The sequence below is a fragment of the Ochotona princeps genome, chromosome 18 (genome assembly GCF_030435755.1).
Source record: "Ochotona princeps isolate mOchPri1 chromosome 18, mOchPri1.hap1, whole genome shotgun sequence".
NCBI classification, from domain to species: Eukaryota; Metazoa; Chordata; class Mammalia; order Lagomorpha; family Ochotonidae; genus Ochotona; species Ochotona princeps.
The window spans coordinates 23,027,597-23,040,782 of record NC_080849.1 but is presented as its reverse complement, the minus strand read 5'-3'; the positions used below and the strand labels follow the sequence as shown (position 1 = coordinate 23,040,782).

General features: G+C 44.1%; 1 protein-coding gene across 2 annotated transcripts in view; it reads left to right on the top strand.

The window, feature by feature from the left end:
- The window catches only part of SETBP1 (SET binding protein 1), a 361,790-nt gene that overhangs the window by 140,491 nt on the left and 208,113 nt on the right, over positions 1-13,186 (top strand). Inside the window, exon 1 of one of the 2 annotated variants that reach the window (XM_058677177.1) lies at positions 8,729-8,834. The exons of the other annotated variant lie outside the window; for it this stretch is intronic. Within the exon in view, the coding sequence (XP_058533160.1) occupies positions 8,820-8,834 (15 nt within the window). The 5' untranslated portion in view covers positions 8,729-8,819. Of the gene's footprint in view, positions 1-8,728; positions 8,835-13,186 lie in introns of those variants that run through there. 2 annotated transcript variants of the gene reach the window in all.

Genomic DNA, 13,186 nt, shown 5'->3' with positions numbered 1-13,186 from the left:
GAGAACACGATCTGTGAATGCCACATTTCCTGGGTCAGAAGTAGTCAATCATTATCCCATGCTTCCCTGACTCATAGCTCGTACTCCATGTGATAGTGTTTTCAGACCGGGAAAGGAGAAAAGATCTTTCAAATTACAAATTTGACTTTGAGACTGTTTCTGGGATAACGTGGGGTCATTTGTTAAATACTTCCTTTGTGAGATGAAAGGTGAGGGCTGCAAATGCTGGCATGAAAGAAAACAAACTGCTTTATATAAGAAAAGGCTGAAAATTATGATGTAGGCAAGAGGAGAGCAGGAAGCTGTAAAAAGGGGCTGAGGAAAGAGGAAGATCTTGGTTTCCATTAGAATAGAAATAAAAAAAGACAAATGCAGGACTGGACTCCAAGGACCTGCAGAAAGTTGGGGAAGATTTTAGATTCCACATTCAGAAGGAGATGACATAGTCCCTTTCTTAGAAAGATTTGACATTACAATGGTATCAAGCAACATGCCTTTAGTACAAACTGTACCTCTGAGTTTGCTTTCCATTCTTGAGCTGATCATATGTGGTAGGATCTGCTCCTCCTGTGTTGGGCCTTGGTGATGCATCTCAGTTCCCAGCCATCCCCATGATCATGAGAGGAGCTGATAGGTACTCTGTGGTGTGCTAAGCTAAGACATGTGGTGGGTTGGGTATATGAGTGTTCAATGTGTTTGTAACTTCATAGTATTCCCAACTCACCATGGTTGTATCTGGATATACCCTGTCACAATGTCTAGGAGCCTCTGTAGCTGGGTTTCTAGGCATAATACTGCTGAACTCTGGGTTGCCTTCAGTTTTGCATTGTTCAAATAAGCTCTCAGAGGCTGGAGATCTATTTACTCACTCTGCCCTCAACAAAAGCGTGATCTAGGCCTTCTGTAGAAATACTCCCAGTTGGAATGACTACGTAAGGCAAGACATAGTACATGAAACTTCATGGTTAATTGCTAAGTAAGTGTGGACTAGACTGTCAGTGTAGGTTATAAAATGATGTGACACATCACAACTGTGAGTTCAAAGTGGAGCTTGCCCAGAGCTCTACCAAAGCAGGATGAATGTGTCGGGTGGGTAGAAGATGGCTAGACTCAGAAATGATTTGTGACCCCCAGGGGTGACGGAAGAGATGTAGATGGAGAAGACAGCATCAGTTCCTCTTCAGATGTTCTCAGTCAAAAGGGACCAGGAAACATAATAATAATTAGTCAATCAAATCATTGCTGTGCACTCATCAAATGTCAGGAGATGGTGCAGGAGCTACAGATTCAGAGATGATTAAGACAGAATCAACTTGTGCTCCCGAAGTTGGGTAGAAAGTAACAAATGGGGGCAGGGGATACTCAACCCTAAAATACAGAGGCATCACAAGTCTGGGAGAGACCAGTAGAGATGCCATAAATGGAAAGGAGGAAGAAAAGGGTGCCCGGACTGGTTGTCTGAGGACAGTGGAGTCCTAAATACTTGGAAAGAGGAGCTATACTCTAAGCAGAGGAAAGAGGACTGGCTCAGTCTGGCTGGTGAAGTGTGAGGTTGGAGGTCAAAGAGGCCTTTGGGGAGGGGAACTGGTGTCAGAGCAGAGCAGTTGAAGGGTATGCAGGAAGCAGATGTGATGCAGGTTATGCTGTTGGAAGGACATCGCGCCGGGCAGAGCAACAGAGGGGTAGGTTACTACGGGGACGTAGATACTCAGTGCTCTGGACAGCTGTCCCTGGGGCCCACTCTCTTCCAAGAGGGACTCTGACAGCTCTTGCATCTCACTGAGGCCCTGGGGTGAGGTGCACTTTATAAATGTCATTGCACCAAGCCAAACCCTTGCAGAGCTGTGAAGGAGGTCGCATTCTGCCTGACAGCCTGCCTGCTCATTCCCCCTGCTTCCTGAGCTCAATATTTTTCATTCACTGCTGGTGCCTGGCTTAGAATTTTTCTCTCCAGAGAAAGGCTCGTCTGATCAAGATTTAGCAAATAAAATGACAGACTCCCACAAATACATTTGTCTCTCATGAATACTTAACTTGGAGAGCATTGTTTTGTATCTGATATTCAGATTTCACGGATTGTCCCCTGCTTTCTCAGATACATCAAGACTACTCATTTTAGAATTTGGTGTTCCTTTCCCGTCTGAAGATGCCAAGGCCCCTTAAAGGTCAAATGGTTTCCTTGCCAAGTTCATATTGCCAAGCTGGAGCAGCACTGTCTTCCAGACCAACTTAGTGTCAGCTCGGCAACCTGTTCTCCAAGCCTTGCAATGAATTAGTTAAGCGTGTCAGCCTTCCTAGAAGCATTTGCATTTTTAAAAGAAGGCCCGAGGGTAAAATCTAGAGTAAGAATATCTAAGGATGAAAAATTGAGCCCAGTTCCAGTGGGAAGTCTTCTGATCTGGGAGCCTTCCTGCAGTTGAGCAAAGGCCTGGTAGGAGATGCTGGCAGTCAAGGGAGTCCATGCAGGAACATCTCTTACAGCAAGTAATTGCAGGACACCTTGGGCTTTCCATTGAAACAATACCTTGTGCTTTTCAGAGCATATTCATAGTCATCACTTTCTTCATCTTCATAAGTGTTCTTTGAAAAAAATTTGTAAGTGATATTTACATTCTTCACATGTTTCCAATTTGGTTTCAGTCGCTAAACAAACCAGCAAAGTTTCCACAAACATTGAGTTACATATCAGCTTTTTTATAAACATGCTGCAGTCAAATTTTCATTCTTCGCTTTCCTCCTCATGGCCTCCTTTATTTTTTCAGGAGACCAGACTTCTTAGTTCAATTCTGTCTAGCACACATCTGTTCTAGAATTACTGCTGCCCAAGAGAGGGTGTCAATGGTTACAACCGTAGAATGGATGAGATCCAAAGGCCTTGCAGGCCCAGCCTGGCTGTATTTGTTTTAATACCCAGAGCTATGAAGTCAGGAGGCTTTTCCACTTGGCCTTTTCTGTGGGAATCTTGAGTCCCCACCTTTCCTCCTCTGGAATGATTCTCTGAAGACTCCTGGCGATCCTAGCCCACCCACTATTTCAAGCTATTTCTTCGTAGTGTGTTATGTTGGATCTCAATAGTAGTTTGGGAAATTATACACCAATACAAATATCTGGTCGTTGGTTTGGTAGATAATAAAAAGGAAACCAGGTACTGGACTTACTAAGATAGGTGCTTCAGTTCTCCTGCTCCTATAGCAAGTGGGTTTTGCTCAGCTTTTAATAGCTTCTTTGGTCATATCCAGTCTTTGGAGCCTTGTATGTGTGGCTCATGTCCCTGCATTTTTGCGCACCTACATATACATGGTTTTCTCGTTGTCCATTTTCATTTCTTTATAGTCTTTCCATGTGGTTGTTGTGGTTGTTGTTGTTGTTGTTTTGGTTCTTCTTGTTGGTGGTGGTGGTTTGTTCCTTTTTTGAGTGGTTTATGCTCTTCAACCCCAAGGAAAGGTTGTGAAGAGGGCATGAGAGGGTGCACTCCAGAGATTCAAGCTTTTTTAATGCTTCAGAAACCAGCAGCACTGGTGGTCACCACAGAAAAGCCATGGAGACAGTCCCTGTTTCAATAAGGCAGTCTTTTATACCTGCCTTCCTCCAGCTGGCATCGACTGTGCAAGGACAAGAGAAAGCGTGTTCTCAGTACAGAGCAAGAATGCTTGATCTTGGCTCCAGGAGTGTTGCTGGGCCTTTCTGAGGGTTCTGGGCTCTCCCAGCTTCAAGCACAATTGTCTCTAGAAAATTATCAGCTTTGGGATGGGTGTTACAGCTTAGCTGCTTAGGCCTCTACTTGTGGTGCCAGCATTTCTTTTTTTGTTGTTTTTTGTTTTTTGTTTTGGGATTGTCACCCATTTGGGGAGAATCTAGACTTTTTTTTTTTTTTTTTGAGATTTTATTATTACTGGAAAGCCGGATATACAGAGAGGAGGAGAGACAGAGAGAAAGATCTTCCATCCGATGTTTCACTCCCCAAGTGAGCCACAATGGGCCCGGTGGACGCCGATCCGATGCCGGGAACCAGAAAACTCTTCCGGGTCTCCCACGCGGGTGCAGGGTCCCAAAGCTTTGGGCCGTCCTCGACTGCTTTCCCAGGCCACAAGCAGGGAGCTGGATGGGAAGTGGAGCTGCCGGGATTAGAACCAGCGCCCATATGGGATCCCGGGGCTTTCAAGGCGAGGACTTTGGCCGCTAGGCCACGCCGCTGGGCCCGGTGCCAGCATTTCAAGCGGTGCCAGTTTGAATCCCTGCTGCACAACTTCCTATTTGGCTTCCTGCTAGTGGTTGGAGAAAGCAAGAGAAGATGAACCAAGTGATTGGGCCCCTGAACCCATGTGGAAGACTGGGAAGAAGCTCCTGACTCCTGGTTTTAGATCAGCCCAGCTCCAGCCATTGCAGCCATTTGAGGAATGGACCAACAGATGGAAGATCCTCCCCACCACCTTCTCTCTTTCTCAACTCTGCATTTCAAACTGAAATAAATCAATCTTTTAATGAAGAAATTATTAGCATTATGATTCCATCCATAGTAAATTTCGTATTTCTAAATCATATATTGTAATGTATATATTTTATTCCATAGAAAATATCCCTAATAATGAATATGAGATCATTATTTACTTAAATCCTACAGAAATTAAGAGAATGTGTTCTTTCCACAATTATTACTTCCCTGTTATCTTCATCATGTGGGTTGGGTATGGAGACAGACCTAGTCTCAACATTCTCCCCCAGGCAGATATTGTGCCTTGGCCTGGGAAGTGAGGTTACGTCATTTTCTGCAGGCATGAAGTTGGAGTGACAACTACCCAGCTCTTCCTCATGCATTGCTTAGAGGCATTTTATTTGTGGAAAAATCTTGCCAGTCCTACGTTTCCTGAACAACAAATATCAATACACAAAGACAGACACAGATGCTAAATTTCGTTTGGATTAGCTGTCATTTCTGATTACCTGCCCCTGAGCCATGGGTGTATTCAGGCACATGTGCAAACACACTCCTTTTTCTAGGCACACCTAGAGAAATTTAGCTAAATAGCCCAGTGGGCTCTCGTCAAAGGCCAGGTGTGCTTGGTTTATGATTCTCCCGTCTCATCGCCAGCATCGTTTGGTTTCTAGCTTCTCTTGCTGGTTCATGTCTGATGGACCTTCCCTCCTCCTTTCTGAAATGAACATGCTCCCAAGGTCAAGGATTTTCCTCCAATCCCTCTGCCAAATATACCCCATGCATGGCTCTACCTTTTAGCTTCCTCAGTCATCCAAGAAACATGTCTGTGTTGCCATCTCTGACAGCCCACTGCATTTAGTTTAGCAGTATATCATCTCTTTCATATCATCGTCTATCTCAGTATGTTTGTCTCTCGTTGGTTATCTGCTGCTTGAGCTCTGACATTCAGTATCCTGCTGACCTTGCTCCAGATGCTGTGTCTTCTCACTGATGGTTATTGTAGGCTTCAATAAATGGTAATGAAGGAGATAAGAGTACCTTTTCTTTTAGGTGATATTTTAGCTCTGCCTTTGCTTTCATTCAGAACAGAATGAAAAGGAGTCTGACAAATACACAGCAGCTCTTTTTCCATGTCCCAGAACCTTCTATCATCCTTTCTGCAGTTGTGCGTGTGTCACCTGGCCAAAGCAAGGAAGATTCTCGAATGTGAGGGTGGCAGAAGCTTAGGGTGGTGGGATTCACTTCACGCAACCCCTGGGTGGGTGACTTACTTCAAGGACTTTACACTGCTGCTTAGAAGGCAGGGTCCTAACCCCAGTGCCTCCTTCCTCCAGTCAGTGGGCTCTGGGATGGCTGAATGGCAAGTGTATTCCCAGATCTTCCTTGATGCAAATGAACATGTAAACAATCAGCAGCATTAATTACCTATGCTCTGAACCTCATTGTTTGTCCCTTTGGAAATCTGCACACCTAGGCAGGAGGACCCCCTTACACACACACACAACACACACACACACACACACACACACACCTTAATAATATAATGCCTGGAGCTGACAGTTGTTGTGGCATACAGGAACCACGCAAAGATAGATGTGACGAAGATGAACTGGTCCCATTTTTAAGAGGATGAAATAAGCTCTTTAAAACTAATAATCAGGCTCTCTCAGGCTGAGACACACTCAACTGTCCGTATGAAGGATGAGACCCTGATGTGACTTCTCAGCGATGAGTGATTCTCTTAATATCTTAAAAAGAAAACCCATTTTCTCATTGCTTCTTTCTGAAAAATTAAGTATTAGAGAATAGACAGATGAGAGACCTTTAAAGGTTGCTCCTGAGGTGTCTGAAATTCTCTTGTGGCTTCGACAGCTAAGGCATGTGAATGAACCACAAACGCTGTGCTCCTTTGAGTGGGACTCCAGAGTGCGGAGGCAGCCGTTACTGCGCGGGACCCGCATCACTTCCCTCCACTCTGTCACATCCAAAGCACGGGAAAACTGATAAGTGGGTATGGGAGGAAGGGGACATGATCTGAGGGGGCAAGGAAAGTCCTGTCACTGCTGCTGTGGAGCTTGCCCATTGGCACACACTGGCTTTTTGGGTAACCACTGGGCTCGGCTATTGCTGTAGGTGATGTGGGACCAGGGAAGGGGACCTGCTGTTAGAGAGCTGCTGTTCTTTTGGGAATCTTGACCTATTCTTTATAGTACAGCTGCCAGCACTGAAGATAACACTGAATTTGAGGCAAATGGGCAGTATCATAGGGCTGCTCAGACTGCCTGTGGCTATGTCATGAAATTAAGGACAAAATAGGAGCATCCAGGCAAGAGGACAGCCGATAGAAGTATGATAAGCGCACTTACAATCAGCATACGAATCCTTGCTCAGGATGGTGTTCAAGGGTACCTGTGTGATAAGTACTTGTTGAATGAGTTGATGGATGAATGGAGCTGGGTTCAGCCTTGACATTTACTGCATCCCTGGGACTTGTGCTGAGTTGTTTAGATCTCCCTAGGATGAACAGATGGAGAACAATTGTAATAAGCTCCGACTTTTGTTGACAGCAGGAACAGAAAAACATAAGAGGTTCACCCTGGGTACAAGTCACTCTCTTGATCCATATGGCTTTTTACTTTACTCATTCATTTGGTTTAGTTTTCTCCTATGCTGATTCTCGTCATGGGTGCCTGTGATCCCAGGACATGGCCCTCTGTAATGTGCACTCTGCTCTTTGTAAGACTTCTGACCTCTACTATCTGTATTCACTATAGCAGACACAATTTGTTTTCTCAAATGTAGACTCCAATTCAGAGGAATTCACTTCTTGGTCCTGGTTTTTGCAGTTAAACAGTGGTAAGTATTTTGGTTCCACCTCCACTCTAACACCATGACCTCCCAATGCTGTGGTGCTGCATTGAAAGAGCTCCATGCTTGGCAGATCACCTCTTTTGCAAAAGGACTCAGTTTAAGTATGGCTCATCTTTAACTCTCTTTATGCGATAGGTTATAAAAACTGATCAGTGCTAGTGCTCCTTCAGCATGGCCTGGCCTCTTCTAGCCGAGATTCATCACTTTTTGGAATGACATTTTCTAAGCTGAAATATTCCTCTTTGTCTTGCCCAGGTCTCACTAGCTGTTTAAAAGGAATTGTCTTTGGTTTTGCTGTACAGGAGCCAGGCAGGTGAAGTAAAGAGAGGAACGGGGATGAAGAAATAGCCCAACTGACATTTCCAGATCCCAAAACTGCTAATGACTTTTTAAAAATTGTTACAATTATTTTAGAACATGAGTGCATCTATGGCAGTAGTAGGGAATGCTGACTGTACATTTGGAGTTACTTAGGTTTTTTTTTTTCCTTAAAAAAAGGTCAGTGTTGGGACATCATTAAGTCCAGGGACTCTGTTTTAATTGGAGCAATTCAGCTGGTTTTTTGAGGGGCTAAATCTCATGATGTTGCGGTCAAGACAATTATTGGCCAGAACTGAAGATGTTGGCCTGCTTGACGAATTTGTTGCTTCCTCTTCCAAGGTACGGCATTTGCTCACTAGTGGTAAGTGTTGGCTCTTGGCAGGAGGCCTTAGGTCTTTGCCACATAGACCTCTCTATGGGGTTGATCTCAAAATGTGACCTCTGGATTTCTTAGAGCAATTGATCCAAAGAGGAAACCTTATTGCCTCTATGGTTGTCTTGGAGATCATATACCTCAGTTATGCCACAATTTATTTTCTAGAAAGAAGCCACTAAAACTAGCTCAGAGTCAAGGGGAGATGCAAGGGGTTCCACCTTTTCATCAGAAGAGTACCAAAAAAGTATGGATATATTTTAATCAATCCATGGCCAAAGTCATGTAGTGTCATTTAGTGCTAGAGTTATAGTCTCTTGACTGCTAGTCCAGTGTGCTATCAACTAGTCTCATAATTAATTAATTGATTCCAAATAAGGAAATCCATATAAAATATTAACAATTCCATCAATTACCTCCTTCCTAGGAACAAGCTGCTCTTCAGCATCCAGCAAAGGGGTTCCCTTCTCATTAGGCATGTGCCCATCTCACCCCTGACTTACCAGCCCTTTGCACCTATTAGAGTCCTCTGAAGGATAAGATTACCTTGCCAATGGAAATATATGAGCTCCTCGTGTGATATACCATAACTGCAACCGCACATCATATAATTTTCCCCAAAGGCTTGTTGCAGCCTATGTCGAGTCATTTGTATTTATGACAGCTCTGGTGTGAATTAGTGTGACCTCACTTTGATAAAAGCCATTTAAAGCTCATAAATATGGGTGACACGCTGTCTCTCTGTCTGGGGTTTTTAAGGAAAGACTGAAATTTGCACCGCCTTTCAGCTTTCATTGTTGAGGAAAGAGAAGAGAAAGAATGAAGAGTGAAAGAGTAAGTCATAGAAGGACAGCTGGAGGAAGGAGTGGTGAGGACAGTGGCACCGATAGCATATCAGTCTCCAGTTTTCTCTGCGAGGGCTGGTGTACATGAAGCATGCCAGCTCACGGAGAGCCTGGTGAAGCCCGCAGGAACGACTAGGTCACCAGACTTTATGAGCCATTTACTTTCTCTTTTAAAAGCATTGTTAAGTCACAACCAAATTACGGTAAATTGTCGATTTTTAAAGTGACAGAAAAACCTTGCAGCTTTATTCCTCACAACACTGCTCTCTGGGGACAGTTTTATAATGCCCCGGTAGAGCAGGTGACTGCTCTGGTCATCGGATCCAAAGGGCATCAATCTGAGCTCTTCCCAGTAACATGTCATAATGACAAACAGTTATGAGCTGGTCTTATATTTTGATTGGGAGGCCTGCACAGGTACAGATTCCAAAGGGAAGTCTTCTTCAACTTATTAATTAATGCATGGATTATGGGGTTAGACCAAGAATGACAGAGACAGAGGTGTTGTAGAGAAACTCAAAGGAAAGCTCACAGAATAGATAAAATTTTCATTTCTTTTTTTTCCTAGGATTTATTTATTCAAATGACAGAATGGTAGTAGGAGGGAGGGAGACAGTCAGGGATAGAGAGACAAAGACAGATCTTCCTCCTGCTGAACCACTTCCTAAATGGTCACAACAACCAGTCTTGAGTCAGGTTCAAGTCAGGAGGCCAGAACTCCATTCATATCTCCCCATTGAGTGGCAGGGTCCCCAGTACCCAAACCATCATCTGCTGCTTCCCAGCCACATTAGCAGGAAGCTGAATTAGAAACACAACAGCAGGACTTAAACCCGCATCCTAATATGGGACACAGATGTCCCAAGCCTTGGTTTTACCCACTGTACCACAACATTTGCTCCCTTTTCCCACTTGTGTAAGCAGGCTTTGCTGATTTCCCTGCTCATTTGTTGGACCTTCAATGTGTCTGAATAGAGGAACCATTGTATGAGGATATATCAAAATGTTTGTGCAAAAGTAGAATTAAAAAGTAGTTTATTTTGGCATCAGACATTTTTATAACCATGCATAATTATTTCACAGATTTTAAAAAAAGACTTCTTATATGCTTGGATTTCAAAAACTTTTTGCACCAAAATAGGCTGTTTTTAATGTGGGTTGCCAATGGCAGTTTATTCCCAGCTAGTCAAAAATGTTGAAGTCATGACTGTTGAGCTGGCACAAACCCTGAAAACCAGGTGATCCAGCTGGTTACCCAGTGACCAGCCACACTTAAGACTCAGTCCAGAGATGATTTACAGCTTCTCTGCCAATGTACTTCATGTATTTGAGGAGTTTAGGAAGAAGATAGCTGAGAGAATCTCTCATTAAATCATCCAGTATCTTATCCAGGGACCTTGCCCTGTGGCTGTTTTCATTCCAGAGATGTTTCTCTCTCTCTCTCTCTCTCTCTCTCTCTCTCTCTCTCTCTCTCTCTCTCTCTCTCTTTCCCTTCCTCCCTCCCTCTAGATGCTTGCAGTATTAATCAGAGTTTTCCAACGTTTGAAAATATGTATGTTTTCCACATGCACTTATGTTTTCTATGCCTACACATAAAAGCCACCCAGGTTGTAGATTTCTGGCTTCCTGCAGCAACAAAGTAGAGAGATCGCTATAGCTCCCTGAATGGCCCACAGCCCTTACTTGGTTTGAATTTACAACCTCTCCTTTTTTACAGGTGAGAAAACTCAATTTACAGGGACAGGGTGGTTTGTCTAAGGTGACTCAAATTAGGCAATTGCATTGTCCTGATCACCAACATTCCATGCCCTGCTTAAACACCCTATGAACTCATCCCAGCCATGCTCCCAGTGTGCACACACTTGTTGGCCATATGCACCTTTCAGGGGATTTTTATGGTGTACATCTCTCTCCAGATGCAAAGGAACACCTTTCGGATGGAGTTCACATGGAGACAGAAGAGAGGACAGATCCCTGGATTCAAGAAAGCCAGGGTTGCTCCTCACACATCACTCTGCCTCCTGTGGGACTGTGCTCAGTCAAGTGCGGAAGGGTTTGGTGCACCTCTCCTGGTTCTCATTCATCAATCCCACATCTGGCTAGCACAATTAAGGTTCAGAAACACCTTTTTCAGAGTGGCCCCGCAGTAGATCTGAAAGGAAGAGTTCTCTTCCACAGATTAAATCTCCACCTAGGTTTGTTGAGCCCTCGACTTCATACATGGTTTTAGTCTTTGATGCAGATTTGTAGTTATCCTTTTTTTCAAAGACTCAATTTTCACTCCTGTGGTGTGTGTTGGGGGATGATCTAGTCTTTGCTTTCATAATGTGTTTATTTGGGATAAGGAAACTTACTTCCTCCCTCAAATAAATTAGCTGTTAATTATAGTTTTTTGATGTAGTGCAAGTGCCATATTTGATATCAGTAGTCTTGGGCTATTTGATTTGTAGTTTACCCTAATACTGGTAGAAACAACAGCCTCCCCCACCTCCCCCCCTCTGCCGAGCCCCATACAGCTTTTCTTTTTTGCTTAGTTTCTCTCCCCTTGTTTTTTTTCCATCCTGCTTTTGTCCCTGTTCTGTTTCCTCACATCCTCACAACTACTCCACCATTTATCTTGGTGTCTCATTTCTCTTCCAAATAGGCACATCAGCAACTGTTAAGCTCCCCCGCTGTACCACTGGTACGTGCACTGGATAGAAGCTCTTCCTGCTTCACACTTTTTTCATACAGGGCCTGTGCTTTTAGGTCAGCTGTGAGCACAGGTGGGACACTGAGTCTGTGGGTGGGAGGCACCGACAGCCAAAGAGAAGAAGCCTCACGGCATGCTTAGGAGGGCATTCTTAGCGATGTCTGAGAGGGGCTTTGAGACCAGGGTGACCTGTCCCACAGATGTGCATGGACCATGTTCTCAGGGAAAAGAAAACACAGATTTCATCCCAGCACTCCAACTGTCCACATCCAAAGCCAGTAGTAACCATGGATCAGGTGGACAGTTCAACACAGCAATACATGCCAAAGGTCCCTATCAAGATTCTCAGTAACTGGAGTTTCCAGGTCCAGAAGAGGAGATTGTGATTAGCTTGTGATGGCCACAGAGGCAGAAGACTTCACACTTCCTCTCACCGCTTTCCGTGGTACCATTGAGCTAAATTCCCGTTCAGAGCACCGGGGTGTTCTTATTAACATTTTGAGCTATGAGTCTGTTATCGGGGTGACTTATTTCCTGTTGGTTTGTATAACACACTGAATTCAGAGCAAGAACTGTCTACTGGGGTTCTCTAGAGCCACAGGGCCTGTTGGGATGTTCCAGTTACGCACATCCAGCTTTTCCTGGGAGCATGATGCTGTCTGAGCCCTACAAGACAGAGGGCTTCACTGTGGGCCGCCAACTCACTGTTCTTTCCAAGGCTTGTTCCAGGCAAGGCCATCCCCCCAACCACTGCATTCTCATTTCTCCAAGTACTCTGGGGAGCCTATTTCTGATTAATTACCATTCATTCTACACTCACAAGACTCGAGAGGGAGGGGAAGGAGGGGAAATTCAACTGAGATCTTTGGGTTGCCTGTTGTATTGCTAGCAGCAGTATTTCTTACCACAGCAAAGGCACCGAGGGATTCACATCTGAGCAGAGCTGCATTTGAGTTGACTTTCCATGTCTAGTGCCTGGCAAGAAGGAAAGCCTGGCAGTGCTTGAAAACTCAGGGCTTCTCATGTTCAAGATTTACAGAAACCACATTCTCACCTACTTCTCAGAGCTAAGTCCTTAATCCTCAGAGAAGCTGGAAATAATTTATGACGTAAGCACTTGGTTCTCAACCTGCTTTTGCCTTCCAACCACCTGTGGCATTAACAACAACAACAACAAGTAGATGCCCAGTTCTGTCCTTTTTTGTTCTGTATTTAGGGTTCACATAACATCTTTTGAGGAGTTATTCACATAATATAATTTCACCCTTTTAAAGAACCCAAATTCCGTGGGTTTTAGCTTATTACAAAGCTATACAACTATCACCACTATATAATTCCACAACATTTTTAGCTCAGCAGCAAGGAGCTGTAGTTGTTAGCAATCACCTCTTGTCCCTCTTCCTTCTGCTCTAGAATACCACTCAACTACTGAGTTTGTATTTGTATTTGTGTTCTGGACATTGCCTATAAAAGGACTCAGATAACAGGTTCCCAGCTCCATTTTGAACATGTGAATTGGAATAACATCTGAGCCATGTCTTTTGGTGTTTTTGTTTTATTTTGTTTTAAGCCTCAGGTGATTAGGTAAGACAGGGTTTGAATGCTCTGACTAGAAATGTGGCTGCACCCTGCATACAGGTGTCTCATGT